This window comes from Podarcis pityusensis (assembly GCF_964106645.2).
Source record: "Podarcis pityusensis genome assembly, chromosome: 6".
NCBI classification, from domain to species: Eukaryota; Metazoa; Chordata; class Lepidosauria; order Squamata; family Lacertidae; genus Podarcis; species Podarcis pityusensis.
In genome coordinates, this window is record NC_138030.1 from 5348911 (window position 1) to 5372149 (window position 23239).

General features: G+C 49.0%; 1 protein-coding gene across 1 annotated transcript in view; it reads left to right on the forward strand.

Moving 5' to 3' along the window:
• The window catches only part of SLC2A4RG (SLC2A4 regulator), a 44169-nt gene extending 23126 nt beyond the window's left edge, over positions 1-21043 (forward strand). Inside the window, 7 exon segments of the mRNA XM_081011276.1 lie at positions 5231-5340; positions 7343-7581; positions 8276-8376; positions 8982-9276; positions 10298-10423; positions 11907-12031; positions 13722-21043. Coding sequence (XP_080867402.1) covers positions 5231-5340; positions 7343-7581; positions 8276-8376; positions 8982-9276; positions 10298-10423; positions 11907-12031; positions 13722-13833 — 1108 coding nt within the window. The 3' untranslated portion in view covers positions 13834-21043.
• Positions 21044-23239: the final 2196 nt, after the last annotated feature.

Genomic DNA, 23239 nt, shown 5'->3' on the forward strand with positions numbered 1-23239 from the left:
TTTTGAACCGGAAAGGGTGAGGTATAAATAAAATTATTTATTATTATTATTAATTATTATTATTATTATATATTTTGACGGCTTCTAGATTCTCTCTCTCCAGAGCAAGTGTGCTGGGGAGTGTGGCAATGGACTAGGCTTCCTTCCCCGCCTCCCCACCCCCACCAAAATTGCACAGTGACACTCCCACCCCTCCACATTTCCTCCTAGCTTTGTGGTTTGGTGGAAGGTCTGGCTGTGTTGTTGCAGAAGCACCTGGAGTGACTTGGCTGCTCTGCAGCCCAACAAGCAAGCTCTCCCCACACTGATTTTTCTGCAGGCAAGGTATCCTCCTTGGTTATTCAGCAACCAAACCAGCAAAGGCAGAAGCCTAGCAACCATGATGTGGTGTCCCCCATTTCCAACATTCAAGCATAAAAAACACCCCATATAATGTGAGATGCACATTCTAAGCTGGTGGGAGGTAGAGAGAGGGGGGAGAGAAGCAAAAGGAGCGCTATAATTCAGTTCTGCTGCTTGTATGACCTGCCAAGCCAGCCGTAAAGTCAAACTGGTGAGAGAGAGAAAAGCTTCTGTTTCTCCGGCAAATGTCGCAAGACAGGAAACGCTGCAATTGGCTTTGTAACTTCAGCATCTGTCGCTGTACTTTCTGGCCGCAGCGGGGACACACGCTCAAGAGCCGGCCGTGCCATTTGGCAAACCGCTTACCTTGTAGTTCAACTTCATTGGATTCTCTCATTATGAGAGGGGCAAAACCCTCAATCTACTTTCCCCAAATTTCAGGTTAAGAACGGACCTCCAGAACGAATTAAGTTCTTAACCTGAGGTAAAGGTAAAGGTAAAGGGACCCCTGACCATTAGGTCCAGTCGTGGCCGACTCTGGGGTTGTGGCACTCATCTCGCTTTATTGGCCGAAGGAACCGGTGTACAGCTTCTGGGTCATGTGGCCAGCATGACTAAGCCGCTTCTGGCGAACCAGAGCAGTGCACGGAAACGCCATTTACCTTCCCGCCGGAGCGGTACCTATTTATCTACTTGCACTTTGACGTGCTTTCGAACTGCTAGGTTGGCAGGAGCAGGGACCGAGCAACGGGAGCTCAACCCGTCACAGGGATTCGAACTGCCGACCTTCTGATCAGCAAGTCCTAGGCTCTGTGGTTTAACCCACAGCGCCACCTGCGTCCCTAACCCGAGGTATCACTGTACAATGGCCAAACTTAACACTCTAGTACTGACCAACAAAATGCCTCTCATGTTCGCAATGCACCATGTGCTCATGGCTTTCTGCACTTGTTTGTCTTGGAGGAGGTACTGGCAGCAGCGCTAGAAATTCACCAGGCGCATTTTGCACCTGGCTATCAGCCGCTTCCAACCGAGTGAAGATGCCCGGGCGGCAGGATGGCATTTGACACCTCCACCCTCTGGAGGTGCATGTTTGGGGATCCCTGGATCTTGCCCTTTTTTCCGCACACACCTTGTTGAATTCTACCTGCGATACAAGTTTCTCGCTGCCTGGCCCCCAGATGGCAACTAGACATTCTGTTTTAGCGGCTGTAACCCTGGTTTCAGGAGCCATTTAGTGCCTATCTGAGTTTCCAACACTGAATTGGTGGCGGTTGTGTTTTTGATGTGAGCTTTATTGTTCGCGAAATGTGTTACAGAAATGGACTTAAAAAGCAGGCCAGCCCTGTGCGCAGGTGCACCTACTTGCCCAGGGGTCAGCAAACTTTTTCAGCAGGGGGCCGGTCCACTGTCCCTCAGACCTTGTGGGGGGGCCGGACTATATTTTGAAGAAAAAATGAAGGAATTCCTATGCCCCACAAATAGCCCAGAGATGCATTTTAAATAAAAGGACACCTTCTACTCATGTAAAAACATACTGATTCCCGGACCGTCTGCGGGTCAGATTTAGAAGGCGATTGGGCCGGATCCGGGCCCCGGGCCTTAGTTTGCCTACCCATGTCCTTGCCTGGCTAGTGATGGGTTCCGCTTCATTTTTTAAAAAAAATTCTTTATTGCAAATACATAGATACATCCATTATACATAAATAAAATGAAAAGAAAAAGAAAAGAGAAAGAAAAAGCGGGGGCGGGGGGGACAGAAAAAGAATAAAAACAAAAAAAATAGAGCTAACTTCAAAAAACAAATATTTTCAAATTAATTTCTACACAGGGAGTACAAGCCTTCTTTACACAGCTTTGGCTTGACTCCTTAATTCGAACCGTGATGTCCCGCTATCCGTACTTAGTAAATCATTTTTTCTCCATATAACTGTACAGTGGTACCTCGGGTTAAGTACTTAATTCGTTCCAGAGGTCTGTACTTAACCTGAAACTGTTCTTAACCTGAAGCACCACTTTAGCTAATGGGGCCTCCTGCTGCTGCCGCGCCACCGGAACACGATTTCTGTTCTCATCCTGAAGCAAAGTTCTTATCCTGAAGCACTATTTCTGGCTTAGTGGGGTGTGTAACCTGAAGCGTATGTAACCCGAGGTACCACTGTATTTAGATGGTAAGTCTTGGAGAAGCACTCTGATTGCTGGTGGGATTTAGTCTACGCTAAGCCAAGCGATGCCCGTAAGCCTTCTTTTCCCATGTAATTTATAAAGACATCCCGGGTGCAGCTTCGTTTTGTTCTTCAGCCGGGGCTTGTGCCGAACTTTGCCCCCCCCCCAAAAAAAACAAACCCCTCCTGTTGCACGAGGCATCCTCTCCTTCCGCTTCTCCTCCCTGCCCTGGGGCTGTGTTTATGTTGCTTCCAGCCTGCCGATTCCTCCCGGTCTCTGCAAAAGTTATTTTGGAGTTGCTTTAGGAAGAGCTGCTTGGCTCTGTTGCTGTTTTTGTGGTCACGGTTGGCGGAGTGGGCGTCTCGCCAGCCAATTGGCATGACCTTCAGTTAAGCGAGAACGCTGGAGGGTGGAAGGGGGGCTGTGGGCAAATTTGGCTGCGGCACCTGTTTATGTTATGCTCGGAGCTCCCTGTACTGCTCGCAGAGGAAGTCCAGCTTCTCCCAGGGAACACACACGCCCCGCTCTCGGAAATTTGGTGACATCACTTTAGGGGGTGGGTGCTAACATGCGCAAATGTGGGTGTTCCATTTTAAGCCTCATGTGCGCCTCTCCTTCTCTGGAGATGAGATAAATAAAACTTTACTCGCATTAGCCAATGGCCATAGCAACAGTAAAACATTACAGTATACGCAGAAAAGGAAATTGGATATAAGAGCACAATTTAAAGTCCTGAATCAGCAGTCAGTTAGTGGCCCTTATTCTGATTGCCCCTGCTATGAACCTAGCAACCTTTGCTGTTATCTGCTCATTTTGATCTGATAGAAGGAAGCACATTCTGGCAGTGGTTGGGTGCCCTGGGATGGTTAGTACAAGTGGGCTGATGATCTTGTTCCTCAGGTCTTTGTAGAGAGTACAGGACAGGAGGGACGTGTGCCACGGTTTCGGTGCTGCCATCTCCACAGGGGCAAAGACGTTTCTCAGGCAGGATCTTTTGGAATCGACCCTCAAGTACTGCAGATGGCAAAACATCCAGTCTTGCAAGTGTAAAAGCACGTCTGTATTTTGGGGTGGGACGCAGGTGGCACTGTGGGTTAAACCACAGAGCCTAGGGCTTGCCGATCAGAAGGTCGGCGGTTCGAATCCCCGCGACAGGATGAACTCGCATTGCCCGGTCCCTGCTGCCAACCTAGCAGTTCAAAAGCACATTAAAGTGCAAGTAGATAAATAGGTACCACTCCAGCAGGAAGGTAAACGGCGTTTCCGTGCGCTGCTCTGGTTCTCCAGAAGCGGCTTAGTCATGCTGGCGACATGACCCGGAAGCTGTACGCCGGCTCCCTTGGCCAGTAAAGCAAGATGAGCACCACAGCCCCAGAGTCGTCCGCGACTGGACCTAATGGTCAGGGGTCCCTTTACCTATTTTGGGATAATAAGTTTGTGCAGATATGGGGCCAGAGAATCAAAATGGAGAGGTGGAAAATGAACATACCAAGGGCAGAATTTCCTTATAGTGGCCAGGTTGTTCTGGTGCTCGATATCTTTTAGAAGTTGACCAGTTAGTCTGTTTGCTTTAGTGGGGCCCATAATGAGTAGGTGTTCTGGGGATAGGCCACAAGAGGGAAGTTTTGGATAGACAGTTTTAAGCCAGGCACTTTTATGGGAGTCTTGAAGTACTAGGGATAGTAAACTGGGGTGATTTGAGTTTAGGCAAAACCAGAAGTTAAAAGTTCTTTGCCAAGTCAGTACTGAAGGGAGACTTGCCTCCAGTCTCTATGATGCGTTTGGGATGAATGGTGGTACAGAAAAAATCTGCCTTAGAAACTTTGATTGAACAGCTTCCAAAGTGCTAAGGTGCCTTCTCTGGAGTTGGTGCTTGTTTCTAAAGGCAAATGTGGAATCAGATTGTTTGGGTTGCATGTTATGGCAGAGACCTGTTCAGAGGAGGCTGTCAAAGCTGGAAGGTCAAGGTTGTGGCGGGGACGGGACATAAAAATAAAGGGATTTTTTTTGGGGTGGGGGGAAATCTGCAGAGTGCAAAATCTCCTGAGAACGTAATCCACAGGTAGGCAAACTAAGGCCCAGGGGCCGGATCCGGCCCAATCGCCTTCTCAATCCTGCCCATGGACGGTCCGGGAGTAAGTGTGTTTTTACATGAGTAGAATGTGTCCTTTTATTTAAAATGCATCTCTGGGTTGTTTGTGGGGCATAGGAATTCGTTCATTCTCCCCCTCCCCAACTATAGTCCGGCCCCCCTAAAGGTCTGAGGGACAGTGGGCCGGCCCCCTGCTGAAAAAGTTTGCTGACCCCTGGGCCTCAATCCCTTTGCCTGTGCTGTTCGCACATCTCAACATATCAATGTTTTGTTGAATTTCTGTTTTGAAGCAATTGATCTGTAAGCTGAAAGGGGGGAACTGGTTGGTTGATAAACCGGAGGATAAATATGTGTTGCGTTATAAACATTGTTTTATTTATTTATTTATTTATTTATTTAAAAACCCATAATATAGAAAACATCATCCTTGAGGGCTAGAAAAGTCTTAATTCCAGGAACAGCAGTTTTTCACTTGCATGAAGGCTACTCCTAGGAGCATTCATAGATGACTCCAAGGCAGCCTTTGCCCAGCAATGAGCAGCTGTTGCAAGTTCTGTGCAGGGATTTATGCTGGAAGTTGCTCTTCTTGACAGTGTGTTGTTGTTGTGTTTCCTCCCCTCTGTCCTGCAGAAAGTTGTCTGAAAAGGCGGGGATTGACGAGGTCATAGCGGCTGCAGTCCTCACGAGCCTCTCCACCAGCCCGGTTGTGCTTAACAACCCACCCAACGGTTTCAGCGCAGGTATTGCAAAGACGCTGGGAGGAGAGGGGAGGTTGGGCTTTGAGAATGTCAATGCCTGCTTCCTAATATTGTCCTGGATAATTTTACAAGGTGTCTCTCCCCCCTTTGGGTTTCTGCAACATGTCAGGTTTACAGTTTACAGCACATGTATGGCCGACTTTCTCTTGATCCACTGTGGCGTGTCTGCCAAACGATTTATATTTAAAATACTATAGATATAGATACATTCACTGCTTGATTGTAAAACAAACAAACCTTCAAATCAGTTTGCGAAAAAGATAAAACAATAAAATGATAACTAAGAAAAAGTAACAACAGAAGAAAGCTTAAATAGACTAAAAACACATGAAAATTCGTACCAACTTTCTGAACATCAAGATAAGTAAAGGGACCCCTGACCATTAGGTCCAGTCGTGGCCGACTCTGGGGTTGCGGCGCTCATTTCGCTTTATTGGACAAGGGGGCCGGTGTACAACTTCTGGGTCATGTGGCCAGCATGACTAAGCCGCTTCTGGCGAACCAGAGCAGCGCACAGAAACGCCGTTTACCTTCCCGCCAGAGCGGTACCTATTTATCTACTTGCACTTTGACGTGCTTTCGAACTGCTAGGTGGGCAGGAGCTGGGACCGAACGATGGGAGCTCACCCCGTTGCGGGGATTCGAACCGCCAACCTTCTGATCAGCAAGTCCTAGGCTCTGTGGTTTAACCCACCGCGCAACCCGCATCCCTCTGAACATCTAGATAGCAGGTGCCAAAAAGAGTAGTTAGGGAATCCTAAAGTTTAGGTGCTGCCACACCAAAAGACTGAGTTGTTATAAATGCACCTGTAACAGTGCCAACTTCGATTGAAGTGGTCAAGTGGGCGCATATGGGCAAGGCGATCTAGTAGGCAAACAAGCTGTCACTTGTTGACACCCATCTGTCTTAAGAGACAATGGAGTTCACTTCTGGGGGTGAAGTCAGATTGCTGCTTTAGCAGCAGCAAAACGACCTCCCTGGAGCGCAAAGCCAGAGCAGTTGCCCTCTTGGCCTTGCTGATGGGGTCCAAAGGAATCGCAGCAATACACTACAATGCAAGTTGTCAAACAAGGCTTTGTATACCTTGAACCTAGCCTGGTAGCAAATCGGCTAGCAGGACAGATCTCTGAGTCCAAGTGTTATATGCTGAAAAGGCCTCACTTCTGTCAGCAGTTGGGCAGCTTCCGTAGCAATTTTTATTTTTTACTCTTTAAGCCACCACAGGAACATTTGGGGTGCCTGGCAGGAAGCCCTGTTCCATGCCAAGCTCTTTTCACCCTTAGCTTAGCCTTGTTCACCAGGGTCTCTGCTTGCATAATAACAATAACAATAATAAATTATTATGTATACCCCACCCATCTGGCTGGGTTTCCCCAGCCACTCTGGGCAGCTCCCAACAGAATATTAAAATGCCATAATACATCAAACATTAAAAGCTTCCCTAAACAGGGCTGCCTTCAGATGTCTTCTAAAAGTCTGGTAGTTGTTTTTCTCTTTGACATCTGGTGGGAGGGCGTTCCACAGGGCAGGTGCCACTACCGAGAAGGCCCTCTGCCTGGTTCCCTGTAACTTGGCTTCTCGCAGGGAGGGAACCGCCAGAAGGCCCTCGGAGTTGGACCTCAGCAGAACGATGGGGGTGGAGACACTCCTTCAGGTATACTGAACCGACGCCATTTAGGGCTTTAAAGGTCAGCACCAACACTTTGAATGGTGCTCAGAAACATACTGGGATGGAGCATGAAAAGAGGTGTGCGTAGCTCTGACTTTTGCATGGTTGGAACGAAACCTGCTTCATCGACTGCCCTGCTGGCTCTTCACTCTGGCCCTGCTGGCATCTGGCCCTTGGAAGGTCCCGCACAAGGGGCTGTGGCCCTCGGAATGAAAATCGTTCTGACACCTGGTTTGGTTTTGGTGCTCCAAGGTGTTTAGGCATGCTTGGGGTGGTGTGCAGTTCTGACGTCTTTTTTTTCTACCCCGCGGCAGAAACCAACGGTGATGTTTGGAAGGAAGTACCGGCCATGTCCTCCAGCTGCAGTAGCAGCAGTAACAACAGCGGCGACTGGAGCTGGGACCCTCCCAGTGACCTCTCCACCCCCTCGACGCCGTCTCCACCACTGTCCACGGAGGCTCCCGCCAGCTTCCTTCCCTCGCTGCAGTCGGAGCTGGAGGAGACCGAGGCGACTCACTTTCTGTTTGGTGACCCCATCCCCAGGAAGAGGAAGGTGAGAGAGTGGGACAAGGGGGGCATCTTGGGAAAGAATTGTAGAATTGGAAGGGACTCCAAGGGACTACTGTATTTTTTGCTCTATAAGATGCACCCGCCCATAAGACGCACCTAGTTTTTAGAGGAGGAAAACAAGGGGGGGGGGGATTTCTGAATCTCAGAAGCCAGAACAACAAAATGGATCACTGCGCAGCGAAAGCAGTGATCCCTCTTGCTGTTCTGGCTTCTGGGATAGCTGCGCAGCCTGCATTCGCTCCATAAGACGCACATACATTTCCCCTTACCTTTTAGGAGGGAAAAAGTGAGTCTTATAGAGCAAAAAATACGGGGGGAAGGAAGGGACCCCAAAGGTCATCCAGTCCAGCCCCCTGCAATGCAGGAATCTCGGCTAAAGAGTTCCTGACGGGTGGTCACCCAACGTCCGCTGAAAGAACTTCAAGGAAGGAGAGTCCACAACCTCCAGAGGGTGACCGTTCCACTGCTGAACATCTCTTACTGTCAGGCTTGTTGAGTTCAACCCCCAATGGAAAACAATAAACCTTTGAATCTGTGATTCTACAAGTCACTGATTGCGGCTGCTTGGTAGCCTTTTCCCCCAAATCTTCCAGGGCTGAACAGGTTTCTAGTCCCCAGGATAAGCCTTGAGACTCCGAGGTAGCCCTCAAAATGGTCCTTTCTCCCGTTTCTTACAGAACTCCACCAAGGTGATGTTCAAGTGCTTGTGGAAGAACTGTGGGAAGGTGTTGAGCAGTTCGTCTGGGATGCAGAAACACATCAGGACCATTCACCTGGGGTAGGTTTGGGCATCCTGGTCGGGCCTGGTGGGCCTATTCAGTTGCTGGCACCGTGGGCAGGTTGGAATTGCAGTGGGGAGAAATGTCGACATGTTGCATGCTTAAATGAAGAGGGAAAAGAGTTATGTGTTTAAAGGTAAAGGGACCCCTGACCATTAGGTCCAGTTGCGGACGACTCTGGGGTTGCGGTGCTCATCTCGCTCTACTGGTCAAGGGAGCCGGCATTTATCCACAGACAGTTTTTCTGGGTCATGTGGCCAGCATGACAAAGCCGCTTCTGGCGAAACCAGAGCAGCGCACGGAAATGCTGTTTACCTTCCTGCCAGAGCGGTACCTGTTTATCTACTTGCATTTTGACGTGCTTTCAGACTGCTAGGTGTGCAGGAGCAGGGACCAAGCAACGGGAGCTCACCCCGTCGCGGGGATTTGAACCGCTGACCTTCTGATCGGCAAGCCCTAGGCTCTGTGGGGTCATGAAGAGTCAGACATGACTAAATAACAACAACAAGAAGGAAATCAGCCCTGAGTGCAATCTTTCTTCACCCCTAATTCCAGTGGTTGCTGCTAGCCCCCCTCCATTTATTTATTTTTTTACTTCCGCCAGGAGGAAAGCTGACCTGGATCAGAGCGATGGGGAGGAAGACTTCTACTACACGGAGCTGGACGTCAACGTGGACTCCTTGACGGACGGCCTGTCCAGCCTGACGCCCGTCTCCCCCACCTCCTCCGTGCCCCCGGCCTTTCCCGCCTTGGAGGAGCTGCAGCCAGTGCCGGGGCCTCCTTCGTTCAGTCCAGACATTTCCACGGCGCCTCACCTGAGCCAGCCGACGCACATGGGCATCCTCAGCCAATCGGCGCCTACGAGCGTCTGCCACATCCAAGCCGACCATGCGTACCAGGTGGGCTCTCCGGATTGGAGCGCTGTCTGGAGCTTGGGGCAGGGGCGAGGAGCCTTTTTCAGTTTGGGGTCCGCTACACCTCATTCGCAACCTTCCCTGGGCCGCTTGGCCAGAGAGGCAAAGCGGGACAGAGCAATGAATAGGACTCTTACCGTTGCACCTTAGGTTACCGTATTTTTTGCTCTATAAGACGCACCAGACCACAAGACGCACCTAGTTTTTGGAGGAGGAAAACAAGAAAAAAAATATTCTGAATCTCAGAAGCCCAGAACAGCAAGAGGGATCGCTGTGCAGTGAAAGCAGCAATCCTTCTTGCTGTTCTGGCTTCTGGGATAGCTGTGCAGCCTGCATTCGCTCCATAAGACGCACACACATTTCCCCTTACTTTTTAGGAGGGAAAAAGTGCATCTTATAGAGCGAAAAATATGGTATATTCCAGCTGTGCAAAAGTCAGAGGCTTCTACGCGTAACACGTCTCTCTATAATGCTTCCAGGCAAGCAGGATTATTTATTGCAATTGTATCTCACCTTTGCTCAAGGCGGCCTGCATACTTTCCCCGCGTTTTACCCTCAAAACAACAACCCTGCGAGGTAGGCTAGGCTGGGAGTGAGCGAATGGCCCAAGGCCACCCAGTGAGCTTCATTGCTGAGCAGGGATTCGAACCCAGGCCTCCCAGGGTCCTAACCCAGCACTCTATAACCACTACGCTGCCACCACTGGCTGTCAAGGATGCATTAAGCACTCGGACAGGGTGTGGCCCCTGGGGAGGGGAAAGGGCTGCAGAGAGAAATCGGGTGGGGGGCAGCAATTGGCCCACCCAGGCCGGATGTGCCCTATCCCAGGTTTAGTGGGGGTGGGATATGAATTGCTGGGGGAAATGCTCACCGAATAAGGATGGGTCAGGAGCCCCGATACGGGGCAAAACCAGGTTTTCCTGTGTCCCCTCCCCCAATCCTCAAAATTGGTGACCTTTTGTTTCTAAAAACAAAACAAGAAATGCCACTTTGCTTTGATTTCCAGGCGACGGGTCCTGCTGGCGTTCCGGCCGATCTGAAAGCGCCACCCACTGGAATGGAAATCAGCATATCATGGCAGCAGCCAACCTTTTTTCCACCTCTGCCCCCTGTCCTTTTTAAAAGCCCCCCGGTAAGTAACCCAGAGGGCCACGCCTGACTCCTCCCCTCTCCTCTGCCAGTGTTGTGGAGTGGTTAGAGTGTTGCACTCTGATGACCTGGGAGATCAGGGTTCGAATCCCCTGCTCAGCCAGGAAGCTCTCGCTGGCCTTTGTTACCTTGGGTCAGCCACCTTCTCTCAGCCTAACCTACGTCTTAGGGTCACTGTTGCGATGGGCAAGGGGGGAAACGGTGTACACCTTTGAACTCCTTAGAAGAACAGGTGGGATATGAAGGTAATAAATATAAATGGGCAGCTATCTGTCCTGGATGCTTTAGCTCAGATTCCTGCACGGCTGGGGGTTGGACTAGATGACCCTCGGGTGCCCTTCCAACCCCACAATTATTTGAAATGAATAAATAAATGCGGCTGCTGGCTACAGAGATCCATTGGTGTAGTCACCGCCCATCAACGAATTGATTTTAGAATGCTGTGTTACTTTTATTGTTGTTAGCCGCTCTGAGCCCGGCTTCGGCTGGGGAGGGTGGGATATATATAAATAATAATAATTATTATTATTATTACAGTGGTACCTCGGGTTAAGTACTTAATTCGTTCCGGAGGTCTGTTCTTAACCTGAAACTGTTCTTAACCTGAAGCACCACTTTAGCTAATGGGGCCTCCTGCTGCCACTGTACGATTTCGGTTCTCATCCTGAAGCAAAGTTCTTAACCCAAGGTACTATTTCTGGGTTAGCGGAGTCTGTAACCTGAAGCGTATGTAACCCGAGGTACCACTGTATTATTATTATTATTATTATTATTATTATTATTATTATTACAATGGTACCTTGGGATGCAAACAGGATCCGTTCCGGAGCCCCGTTCACATCCCGAATGGAACGCAAGACGCAACGGCACGTCTGCACATGCGCGGGTCGCGTTTTGGTGCTTCTGCGTGTGCACGTTACATCATTTTGACGGTCTGCGCATGTGCGTGCGACAAAACCCGGAAGTAATGCGCTCCGTTACTTCTGGGTCTCTGCGGAGCGCAACCCGAATTTGCCTAACCCGAAGTGTATTCATCCCAAGGTTTGACTGTATTGCCTGTAATTAAGATGCCTCTCGCGGGTGGGTATGTCTTTGGCAGCAGAAGATGCAGCTGTCCCATGTTGGTCTCTGAACGTAAGACGACCACTGCAGGATGAGGCCCATCTAATCCAGCATCCGCTTCTCACAGTGGCCGACCACAGGCCTGTGAGAAAGCTGCAAGCAGGATTCGAACACAAGCCCTCTCCGGTGGTTTCCAGCAACTTGTATTCGGAAACATTGCTGTCTCTGACTGTGGAGGCAGAGCGTAGCTGTCATGACTAGCAGCCTTCGATAGCTGTCTCCTCCTCTGCTGCTGCTGTCGCCCCCCCCCCCGGGCCCAGAGTTATATCGCTGTTGCTCCGATTGCTGCACAGTTAGGGCACAATGCACAAAAGTAATATTTTTTCTCCTTTCCCTCCCCCCAGGGCTGCCTAACCCCTATCCGGCCTGCTGACATAGGAGAAAAGCGCCCACAGGTCCCTCCTGTGCCCGCTGCCAAGGGGCACCCATCAGTGCCCTCTTCCATGCCAAAGCCTGCCACGGGCACAAGGTGAGTTGCCAGCTGGTGCTCTTGCTTACGTCTCCACCCACCATTTGGTGTCTCTGTTTTGAAAATAGAACGGAAATTTGCATCGCTCCCCCTTAGCCTCTTAAAAGGTTTTGGTTTTCACACTCGTCTGTTGTGCCCCAAGAAACTCATTTTAAAATCTAGGGTGGGGGTGAATTTAAGGGGAAAGGAGTTGTTTCTCGCATACTGTACATTGAAACTTGCAGGTGTGCCTCTGGAGTAGAACAAGCACCATTTGACACTTGAGGTGCTTCCAGAGAGAGAAAGTGGAGCTATCCCCAACTGAGGTCTGTTCTGCTTTAAGCTGCCCGTGAAATAGCAACTTTCCTTCCAGGCTTGGAGGACCCACATAAGCTCCTGTAGGCAGTCCACCTTTTCCTATCCCCAAATGTGCTGGTGATGGTGGGGTTTTCACTGGGGCTATGGGGTGGGAGGAAAGGGTTAAATCCTTCTGGACGCCCACCCACCCCAACCTCTCTCACTCCATCCTGCGCTTGTGACCAGGGTTACAGCCGCTAAAACGGAACGTCTAGTTGCCATTTGGGGGCCAGGTGGCGAGAAACTTGTATCGCAGGTAGAATTCAACGGGGTGTGTGCGAAAAAAAGGGCAAGATCCAGGGATCCCCAGACATGCATCTCCAGAGGGTGGAGGTGTCAAATGCCATCCTGCCGCCCGGGCATCTTCACTCGGTTGGAAGCGGCCTGGTGAATTTCTAGCTGCAAGTACCTCCTCCAAGACAAACAAGTGCAGAAAGCAATGAGCACATGGTGCATTTCGAACATGAGAGGCATTTTGTTGGTCAGTACTAGAGTCTTAAGTTTGGCCATTGTACCATTGTACTGTGGAGAGTGTATTAACTTATGTGTGTGGTTTGGGAGCTGCACGGTCAGGGGAAAAACAATGTTGTCCAGGGTTGTAAAAACTGTGAAGAGAATAATTGGGTGCACTCTTCCCACCTTGGATCAAATCTATGCTTCCAGGTGCCATAAGAAAGCTGCAGAGATAGTGCAGGATAGTGCGCACCCCGGAAGTGATCTCTTTCAGCTTCTGCCTTCTAGAAGAAGGTACAGGGTTATAAAGACTAGGACTAGTCATCTGAGAAACAGTTTCTATCCAAATGCGATTTTGGTTTTAAACGCAGTGCAAGGTAGTCTCTATGGGAGTAAAGGTAAAGGGACCCCTGACCATTAGGTCCAGTCGTGGCCGACTCTGGGGTTGCGGCGCCCATTCGCTTTATTGGCCGAGGGAGCCAGCGTACAGCTTCCGGGTCATGTGGCCAGCAGGACTAAGCCAATTCTGGCGAACCAGAGCAGCACACGGAAACGCCATTTACCTTCCTGCCGGAGCGGTACCTATTTATCTACTTGTACTTTGATGTGCTTTTGAACTGCTAGGTTGGCAGGAGCAGGGACCGAGCAACGGGAGCTCACCCCGTTGCGGGGATTCAAACCGTCGTCCTTCTGATTGGCAAGTCCTAGGAGTATATAGTATACCTAGGAGTATATTGTATTTAATTATGGGGTATCTGAGTTTTTAGGGCGCTTTTCAATTTCGTTGTTCTGTATGGGACAATGACAATAAAGATTATCGTATCGTATCGACCTGTCCGCACAGGGAGCTCCTCCTCTCTCCCTCTCCTTCAACGGCCTTTTCTGCTCTGCCTCTTTGCAGGAAGCCTCGCGGCGAGGCCAAGAAGTGCCGCAAGGTGTACGGGATGGAGAACCGCAACATGTGGTGCACGGCCTGTCGCTGGAAGAAGGCCTGCCAGCGGTTTGTCGACTGAGCCGAGTCCCCCTGCAGCCCAGCTCCGGGGAGGCTGCCCGCCCACCCGCCTGGGCTCTTCCCCCTCCTCATCGCGCGATTTGCACTTCTGTGCCTTCCAGCCTGACCTCCCTGGCCGTCCGCCCCCCTTCCTGGCAGCACCTCCCTCTCCCCGCCCCCCTGCCCCCACCCAAGGTGGGGACTCTCATCTGTGCCTTGGCTCAGGAAAAAGGAGAGTCTGCTGCGGACGGTGGCAGTGTAGCAAGGAAGGAACCCCTGCCTTTCCCAAGATGTGCACAGCCCAGGCAGGCTCTCTCGACCCCCACAATAGGAACACTCTGGTGCTTTTTCCCCCTAACCTTTTTTTAAAAAAATACCTACCACCAATTTTTCTTGGCCAAATGGCAGCTTTTCCCACATCCGCACATGTGAAGATTGAGCCCTTTTTTCTGTTGGGGGGGGGTGTTTCTGTTTGAAATAAGCTATTTCTTTTCCTTCTCCCTGTATCCTTTCCTCCTCCCCTTTGTAGCCTTAAGGTCAGGGATGGGGAGCCTATAGCCTCCCAGAAGATGCTCATTTCAGCTCCCAGCATCCCTGGCTGGGGCTGATGGGAGTTGGAGTCCAGCAGTCCTTGGAGAGGGTCCCCCACCCCTGCTCTCTAGGGTCTGAGGCGAGGGGGGGGGGGCAGCAGCCATCAGTGCCCTGTAAGAAGGCTGCCAAACCCAAAGAGCTAATTCGAGGCAGGCCAAGCCAATGGTAGCTCTTCCTGCCCTCAGAGGAAAGGAGAACAAGTTTTTATCGCATGGCTAACGGAGAACACAGACTTTTGCACCTGGGCTTTCCTCCTCTTCTCCTTGTGCATTTTCTGTTTCATTATTTGCTTCGGTGAATCAGGCATTCGACAGAAAGGAAAATGCCCCCGTCTCCAGCACCTTCAGCTGTTTTCACGTATCGGTTGCAACACAACTTTCAGAAACAGAAAGGTGTTTTTGTCTGTTTTTGTATAGGTTTTGAAGGTAGCGAGTCTAATCTAGGACTCTGATGCAGTTGCTGGGGGGGGGGGGCGTTGAATCTGTAGGGTGTCCTTGGAGCCTGAGAAGTTTTATCTCCTCGTCTTCATTCACTACCTGCCTTCTCTCTTCCCCCTCCACCCTCCAAGACACGGAGAAGAAGGCTGTATTATAAGAAACATCCAGACTTTTGCAACCTGGCTTAAGAATGGTCCCATGGTGGATTTGAATACCTTGGTCTCTTGCAAGAAATAAGCTATGCACGGGAAAAGGCAGCCTGCTCTTTCCCCCCCCACAAGAGCCGGAATGAATTTGCATTACAAGTTACTCTGACCACACAAAGGAACACTTCAACTCCCATACGTGCAATCCCAGACTCTCTCGAATTTTGTGTGTGCCGGCAGGTAATCAGGAAATGGATCTGCGGCAGGTTTTGACTTGGGTGCCAGATGTGGGTGGCAAAGTTGAAATTTCAGTGATGAGACTCGCAACTCCCTCCCACCTGACAATTCTGGCCCGAATTTGAATTTTGGAATCAGGATTTTCTGCGTTTCGTATTCGGAGGAAACTTGCCAAATGTCGAACATTGAGGTTTCATTTTGGTCTGTTTTTCCATCTCCCTTCCACCTTCTGAACTGCTGCGGCTTATTTTGGGGGGAGTAATTGCCATTTTGTAGCTGTTCTTGGGGTGGAGTGGGGTCCGAACCAAGCAGTGATGAGCTTGCTTGCACTTAAATGCACCAGATGCCAGAATGATGTGCTTTAAATGGAATTAGTCCAATGCACCTGTGTCACTGGACACACAGTGCAAAGGCATGACCTTTCCACAGAACTCTACGCAACCTCCCCACCCACCCACCTCAAGCAGTGTCTTGGGTCTCCCTTTCATTTGGGTGGGGAGGGGTCGCTCTTGTGCAGTGGAAGTCCGCATTGCAGCTGTTTCCTAAACCTTTTTTTAATTTGGGAAAGTGAACATTGATTTTTATTTTTTCTCAAGTATCGCACCTGTAAAACATGTTGATATCCTTACCCAAATTTCACCCATCTCCATAAATATTTAGCTAGGCTGTTAGAATTTTTTCCCTTTTTTTGTTTTAGGAGCCAGGTCTTTATAACCAAACTAATCCCGTTAAGGTTTTAAATGTTTCGCCCTTCGTTTTTTTTTAATTATTATTATTTTCGTGCCACACTTCAACCCCTGAGATGTTTCTTGTAGCTAAATAGCTACTTGTCTGAAAGACAGACCTTGTAAAGTTTGGTAGCTATTAATGGGAATCCATGGTCCTCAGATGAAATCTGCTTTTAGCCAAAATGTACCCAGAGGGAACCGCGCTGAAACGACAAGCAGCGGCAGGAGTGCGTCTCCATTCTTGCGCCGCTGCCTTATTTCAGCGGCATTTGCACATTGTGTTGCACATTTCCAAGGTGCCTGCGCCTGTCGTCCTCATGCTTTGAAAATGAGGACGATCAGCTTTGGGAACCAGACTGCCGGGAAATGCCTCATTCGATCGCCACTCTTTGCACTACACCAAACTGCACAAGGATTTGAGGGTTTTTTTTGGTATGATGTTCTTTAAGAAATCAAATGGTAGCAAAGTTTGCATTTTTAAGGCCTGCCTCCCCCTAATACACAAGGTGAATGTTAGGTGGTTGGGGAGGTTATCCTGTTAACTTTCCAAAAGTCTGGCTTCCATTTTTGTAGAGGGAATGAACCTCACTCCCCAACCTGCAACTTACTTTCTCTCTCCCTCTCACTTTAAGCAAAACTGCACTGGCTAGTGAGAGAGGTAGTTCTTCTCTCTCCCTGCCGCCCCCGCCCCCCATTTTTTAAAAAAGCTTTGCTGTGCAGTCTCTTGCCTGCAGTGGAACGGACAAAGTCCTCCCGAGTCGGCCACAATTGTTGTTAACTGTTGGAAGATAATCAGCCCTTTCCCCATCACCCCTATTCAAAGTGGCCTTTTCGAGACGAAGGCTGCAGTCCTTTGTGTGCTTATGGAGCAGGATGCCCTCTTGAGGGACTTGCTTCTGAGTAAGCAGTCAGATTGTGCTGCATGGCAAGCAACTGTGTGTGTGTTTGTGTGTATGTGTGTGTTCAGGAAGCTTTATTTTATATATAAATATATATAAAAGCAGCTTTGGAATCTGTTAAAAAGTTCAGATTATTTTATTGTATGAAATCTCGGGTGCCCCCACCTTGGAGACATTAGAGCGGCAGCTCTCCATTGAATGTAGACTTACATCTGAGTAAGCATGGGTAGGATTGCGCTCCAAGGGTCTGAGACTTGCTTGGAAGCACTTGCGTGTGAACCCAGCCGAAGTGAATGGGACTTACCTCTGAGTAAACATGGTTAGAACATGAGACCAACCATAGATGTTCAAGAGAGGAACAGCTGTTCCTGGACAATATCCATGCACATGGGAAGTTTTAAAGGCATGGCAGAGTAAATGCGAAGTTAGAATCTTCCTCACGTGCTTGTTTTGTATATCCAGGGAATTTTCTAACGTGGAACAGCAGCAACTTCCACTGCCTGCAGCAGCAAGCCACTATAAGTGCCAGCAGCAGAAGACTGTGAAAAAAAACCTAGTCACATGACTTGGCTTGTCACGGGATGAGCCCCCACCCTTCTCTGTTAAATAGCTGGAGGTCAAGTGGTACTTCGGTCCCAATGACACTTGCCCTAGAGCAGGCTTCTTCAAACTCGGCCCTCCAGATGTTTTTGGCCTACAACTCCCATGATCCCTAGCTAGCAGGACCAATGGTCAGGGATGATGGGAGTTGTAGTCTCAAAACATCTGGAGGGCCAGGTTTGAGGAAGCCTGCCCTAGAGCAAGCTTTTTCAATGTTGGGTCTCCAGATGTTGGACTGGAACTCCCCATCATCCCTGCCCTCTGGTCCTGCTAGGTAGGAATGATGGGAGTTGTAGTCCAGCAATGTAGCGTAGGGGGACCTAACGTTGAGAAAGGCTGCCTAGAACGTTGCCAAAGGCAAGGAAGTGAAACGAAGGATCTGGTTTATCCGCCATGCCCTCCAGGTCTCAGAAGCTGCAAAGTGGGCTGCGGAATTTGAATCTTTCCGGTAGAATCGGGGCTTTTGAGGATTCAGATCTGCCTTCCTCTGAGAGGGGCACCTTTCCTCCCTGGCCTGCCCTGCATATTTCCTGACATTTAAAATGCAAACCAAAACTGGATTGAAGCCAGAATGTGCTTTAAGACTGTTGGCTGCCAAGGGGAGAAGTAGACGAGACTGCCCCTTGCAAGCATTTATTTGATCCTCAGTAGGTGAAGCTTTTCCCAGCCTGGAGGGAATACTTGCTACCTGAAGATCAAGCAGCCGTGTCAGGCACAGAAGTAAAGGGAAGATTTCTTTTTTTTAAAGTTGGCAACCTTACTCCATTTTCTTCCTCCCCGCCCCACTTATTTAAACCAGCAAGCCTCTGCTTTAACTTCAAACGGCAAAAGAAAATATTAAAAGAGTATTGACAGCCTAAGAGGCTAGTGTCTTATGGTACTGGGTTAAATCGGTGGTTTCCTTGCAGTTGTTCCTTCCTCAAGAAACCAACTAAGATGAGGGCTTATCTGCACTTCCTCTTCCCCGGTTTCTCCCCTCCCCCTGAAAACCGCTCTCTAGTGTTCAATTGAGCAAACTGCAATTGGGTTTTCTGCAGATTGCTGTTGGTTGTGTTTTTCCTAGGAAAAGGAGAACTGTGCTTCCTAGGCTTTGGAGAAGCTCAAGTGTAGACAAGCCCTGACACAGTTGCATGATATTTGCATATAATAGTTAATATGTATAGGAGCACAGACATGTTGATTTTCAGATTGGGGGATGGATAGGAGTCCCATGGTCAGATGCACCTTGTCTTAACAACACCCCTGGAGGGAGGGCTTTTTGTCCTCAGAAGTTTCAGCAGAAGCAAAACACTTTCAAAACGCAGCCGAGACGCCTCGAGCACCCAGTGGGTGTTTGCACTTCAACTGGGATGTTCACAGTTTGAAATCTTACCTTAAATATTTATCGGTGGCATTTTAGCCCTGTGCTAAAATGCCATTGCTTCTAAATCACCGTAAGCCTTAAAAAAAGAGATAGAAAAACCCATTCAAGTAATAAAAAGTGGGGTGGGAGAGATCAGTGGTTGCCCTTTCCTCAAGTAAAATTTGCAGTGCCCAGCAGTGATACCCAGTTAACATTGCATCTGTGCAAAGATTTAAACTTGTGCACTAGACTGCCCTTCTCTACACCCCCTCCCGGCACACGATCCTAAATTTTCTCTGGGTGGTTGGTGGTGGTGGGAACCCAGATCATATTTAGGAGAGAGCATTGGGTGGGGGGGAATCTATTGCACTAGTTTAAATCTGTGTGCTGATGGAAGAAGTTCCTTAGTTCTACTTTGTATACACCCCCTGGGCTGCAGGCAGTTGGAAAAGGCAGTCAAACATGCTGGGAGAATAATCTCTGGTTTTTGGCAGTGATGTGACCAACTATCGTATTCCCAAGTCGGGCTTGTTGCTGTGTATTAGATCACTTTCAAGAGAGTTTGCACAAATCTCAAGCCCCATTTTTTTTGCAGTAAGTGGCCAATATTTGTTGGATCTTGACAATGCCAGATACAGTTGGTGAAGCTCCGTAAATACCCGTTTCCCCACTTGAATTCCCAGAATTAGGTTCTGCCCTGTGCATACCTTTTGGGACATTTTAACGTTTGAGTGGGATTATAGCCATTAACTAAATCCTCAAACATGCAATGTTTAAGGGCGGTCAGATAAAACAGAATAAAAGGGTCTTGGGGGAGTAGGTTGGGGGAAATATCAGGTTTTTGACTGGCATCCTATCTGTTAAAAACTCCCTGCAGGTAAAAAGCTAGCACAGCATATAGAGTAGGGCTGCGTGAGATCCCTTCTCAATGTGCTGAATTTCCACTTCCAGGGAGTTGTTTTACGAAGGGGTGCTTTCAACTCCGGTTTCTACAGGCTGCGGCTGCTGCTTGTGTAGGCTAAGTCTAGCATCCATCCAGGGCTTTTATGATTCTATAAATGCCATTTTAGTGGCCTCCAAATGGAGGTCAACACAGAGCTTGCAGTGCCTGGGATGTTCCCCTACCCTCCTTTTTGTGAGGGACTTTGGCTTCTTTGAGGAAAGGTTGCCATTCCACAACCTGCCTGAACAGTCTCTTTGCATTAGCAACTGCAAGCAGCAGAGAATGCATGTAAAAATTCCCCAGCATAAAGACGCTTTTAACTTGATTCATATTTATGGCCTTGTCTGTTCTCTACATTGCTTTAAATATCAATCTAGCAAAGCAAAACAACACATTAAAAAGTGGGACAGCTCACTGTTGGCAGGCGCAACAAAATTGGGTCAAATTGCCGGCTGGGCCTTGCCTCAGTGGAATGTGGAACATGCCTGTTGGTTCTGGGAATCATCCCTGGCAGGGCTAGACTGTCTGTAAATGAGGATTGGACAGTGTGTCAACTTGATCATAATCTCAGATCAGAGGCAGCTGGCTTCAGAAGCTGTTTGTGGGTGTTAAGCGTTACTGCTCTATTCTGCTTTGCAGAGAATGGCCAGACGGTGAGGGACTGATTTTGCCACAATATCCCAAAACCTCCTTGGAGGTTGCAAGATTAAATTGGCACTTCCTTTTTGTAGCTGGGGCATCTGCAGTTATGGAGAGCGTGTAGTTTTGACATTGAATGTATCTTCCCCATGTTTTGATGACTGTTTTTTTTAGGGCCACAGGCAGACAAATCCTTTTCTAGATCAATGATCTCCCACTTGTGACACACAGCTAGGGGAGCTATGGCGCTATTAGCAAAACACAAACACTTTTTTTCTGTGTGTGTGTATAAAAATAGCAAGCTAAAACATTCCTAAGTGCTGCCACAGCAAGAAATGTATTTTGAAAAGCTTTTTAAAAAACAAGCCAAGAGAAGAGGAAGAAACCAAACTAGGATTTTTGTTTTGCTACGGTTGGAAGGATATTTACACAGCCCAGAATGCGACAAACAGTTCTCTTCTTTGCCTGCCCCCCTTTAAGGAACCTTTTCTTTCAGGATGTTCGAAGTGTGGAGGTGGCGCTTCTTGTACTGGCTGTGTGTCTGCGTGTATGTCTGTATGGGTGTGCTGTGCTGTGCTCAGGTGACCTTTGGTATCAGAGGAAGCGTGCCAATCAAATTGAGACTTTTATCAGATATTCAGAGGGGAAAAAAGTTGCTGTTTTTCAAGAATATGCTTGTGTCTTGGTCTTTCTGGGTTTTGGTGTTATTTATTGCATTTATAGCCTGCCTTTTTCTCCAGGGAGCTCAAGGCGATGTACACGGTTTTCTGCCCTCCTTTGTTTAATCCCCAAAACAAACCTGCGAGGTACGTTAAGCTGAGAGGCAGCAATTGGCCCCAGAGCTCCATGGCCAAGTGGGGATTTGAAGCCCAGGCCCTATTCTAGCAGTCCAACCACTAAACCACACTGGCCCTTTTGAAGTGGGAGACAACGGGTGGCTTTTATGGGGGGGGGGGCTCTTGGATGTAGATCACTTTCAAAAGTGTTTTCTCGGACCCAGCAACTTCTGCATCATCCTAGCAGCAGCATTGAGGAGAGATCAGTAGATATCTAATGGGAAAAGAATGGAGTCAGCCTCCAGGCTGAGTCTGTAAGGGGTGCTGCCCTCCTAAGAGTGGAGAGCTATTAGGTCTGCTTTGTTTACTCCCATTAATAATAATTTATTATTTGTTCCCCAGCCACTCTGGGCGGCTTCCAACAAAGATTAAAAATATATTAAAATGTCACACATTAAAAACTTCCCTAAAGAGGGCTGCCTTCAGATGTCTTCTAAATGTCAGGTAGTTGTTTATCTCTTTGACATCTGATGGGAGGGCGTTCCACAGGGCGGGTGCCACGACCGAGAAGGCCCTCTGCCTGGTTCCCTGTAACTTGGCTTCTCACAGTGAGGGAACCGCCAGAAGGCCCTCGGAGCTGGACCTCAACGTTCGGGCAGAACGGTGGGGGTGGAGACGCTCCTTCAGGTATACTGGACCGAGGCCGTTCCCAGGTGGAAATAGGCTAGACATCCCAATTCAGTTAATTTCAACATGAAGTTGCTATTATTTATTAAACTTCTGTACCACCCTCCATCCAAAGACCACAGGGCGGTTTACAATATTATAATATAAAAAGGTAAAGGACCCCTGGACGGTTAAGTCCAATCACAGGTGACTGGGGTTGTGATGCTCATCTTGCTTTCAGGCTGAGGGAGCTGGCATTTGTCCACAGACAGCTTTCTGGGTCATGTGGCCAGCAGGACTAAGCCACTTGTCACACAACAGAACACTGATGGAAACCAGAGCTCATGGAAACGTCATTTACCTTCCTGCCACAGCGGTACCTGTTTATCTACTTGTGCTGGTGTGCATTCGAACTGCAGGGTTGGCAGGAGCTGGGACAGAGCAATGGGAGCTCACCCCGTCGTGGGAATTCAAACTGCCAACCTGATCGGCAAACCTAAGAGGCTCAGCGGTTTAGACCACAGTGCCACCCGCGTCCCTTCATAACAATATGTAGCATAGTAACAAACAATAACACACATGCCCCCCCCCCCCATGCATAGTTTAAAAAGGCCATGGATCATTTAACTAGGCAAAGGCCTGGGAGGAGGAGAATGATTTCGCCAGGAGCCTCAAGATATGTAACAAAGGTGCCTGGCGAACCTCCCTTGGGGAGAGCATTCCATAAATGGGGAGCCACCACAGAAAAGGCCCATTTTTGTGTTGCCACCCTTTGGACCTCTTGTGAAGGAGGCACACACACACAAGGCCCTCGCTGATCACAGGTTGGTTCGTATGCAGAGAGGTTGTCCTTGAGGTATTGCAGTCCTGAGCTGCTTTAAGGCTTTTCCTAGGTCAAAACCAGCCTTTGCCAACCTGTTGCCCCTCCAGCCATTTTGGATTACAATACCCATTTGCCCCAGTCGGCACATCTGCGTGCCAAGTTAGCGAAGGCTGGTATTGGCCATGCCTCGCTCTCAACAAGGGCCAACTGGGAGAGATTAGCTGTGTACAGTATTGCCAGTACTCAGGCTTGCCTCAATCTGCTTCACCCCTCCTGCGGTTTTGCAGAAGCAAAAAACTGCAGCGCAAGCAGGGCGAACGTTTGCTTACCTTGCACAATCTGCACACGTTGCAGAAGGAAGTTCTGAACATCTGTCTCCCCCTAGCAGCAAAGGGTTAGATGTGCATCTGGAAGCAGACAGAAGGGCTGTGTGCATACAGTCGAGGAGCTGGCAATTGACAGTGGATTAGTGCACTTCTCACTGACGTAAACATGTACTAGAACTGTTTTAAGAGTATGGGAATGATGGGCTGCTCCTCTGGGTCAACAGTGCTCCCTGCACATAGAAAGCTAGCACATCAGGAGCAAGTGTTCTAGCTTT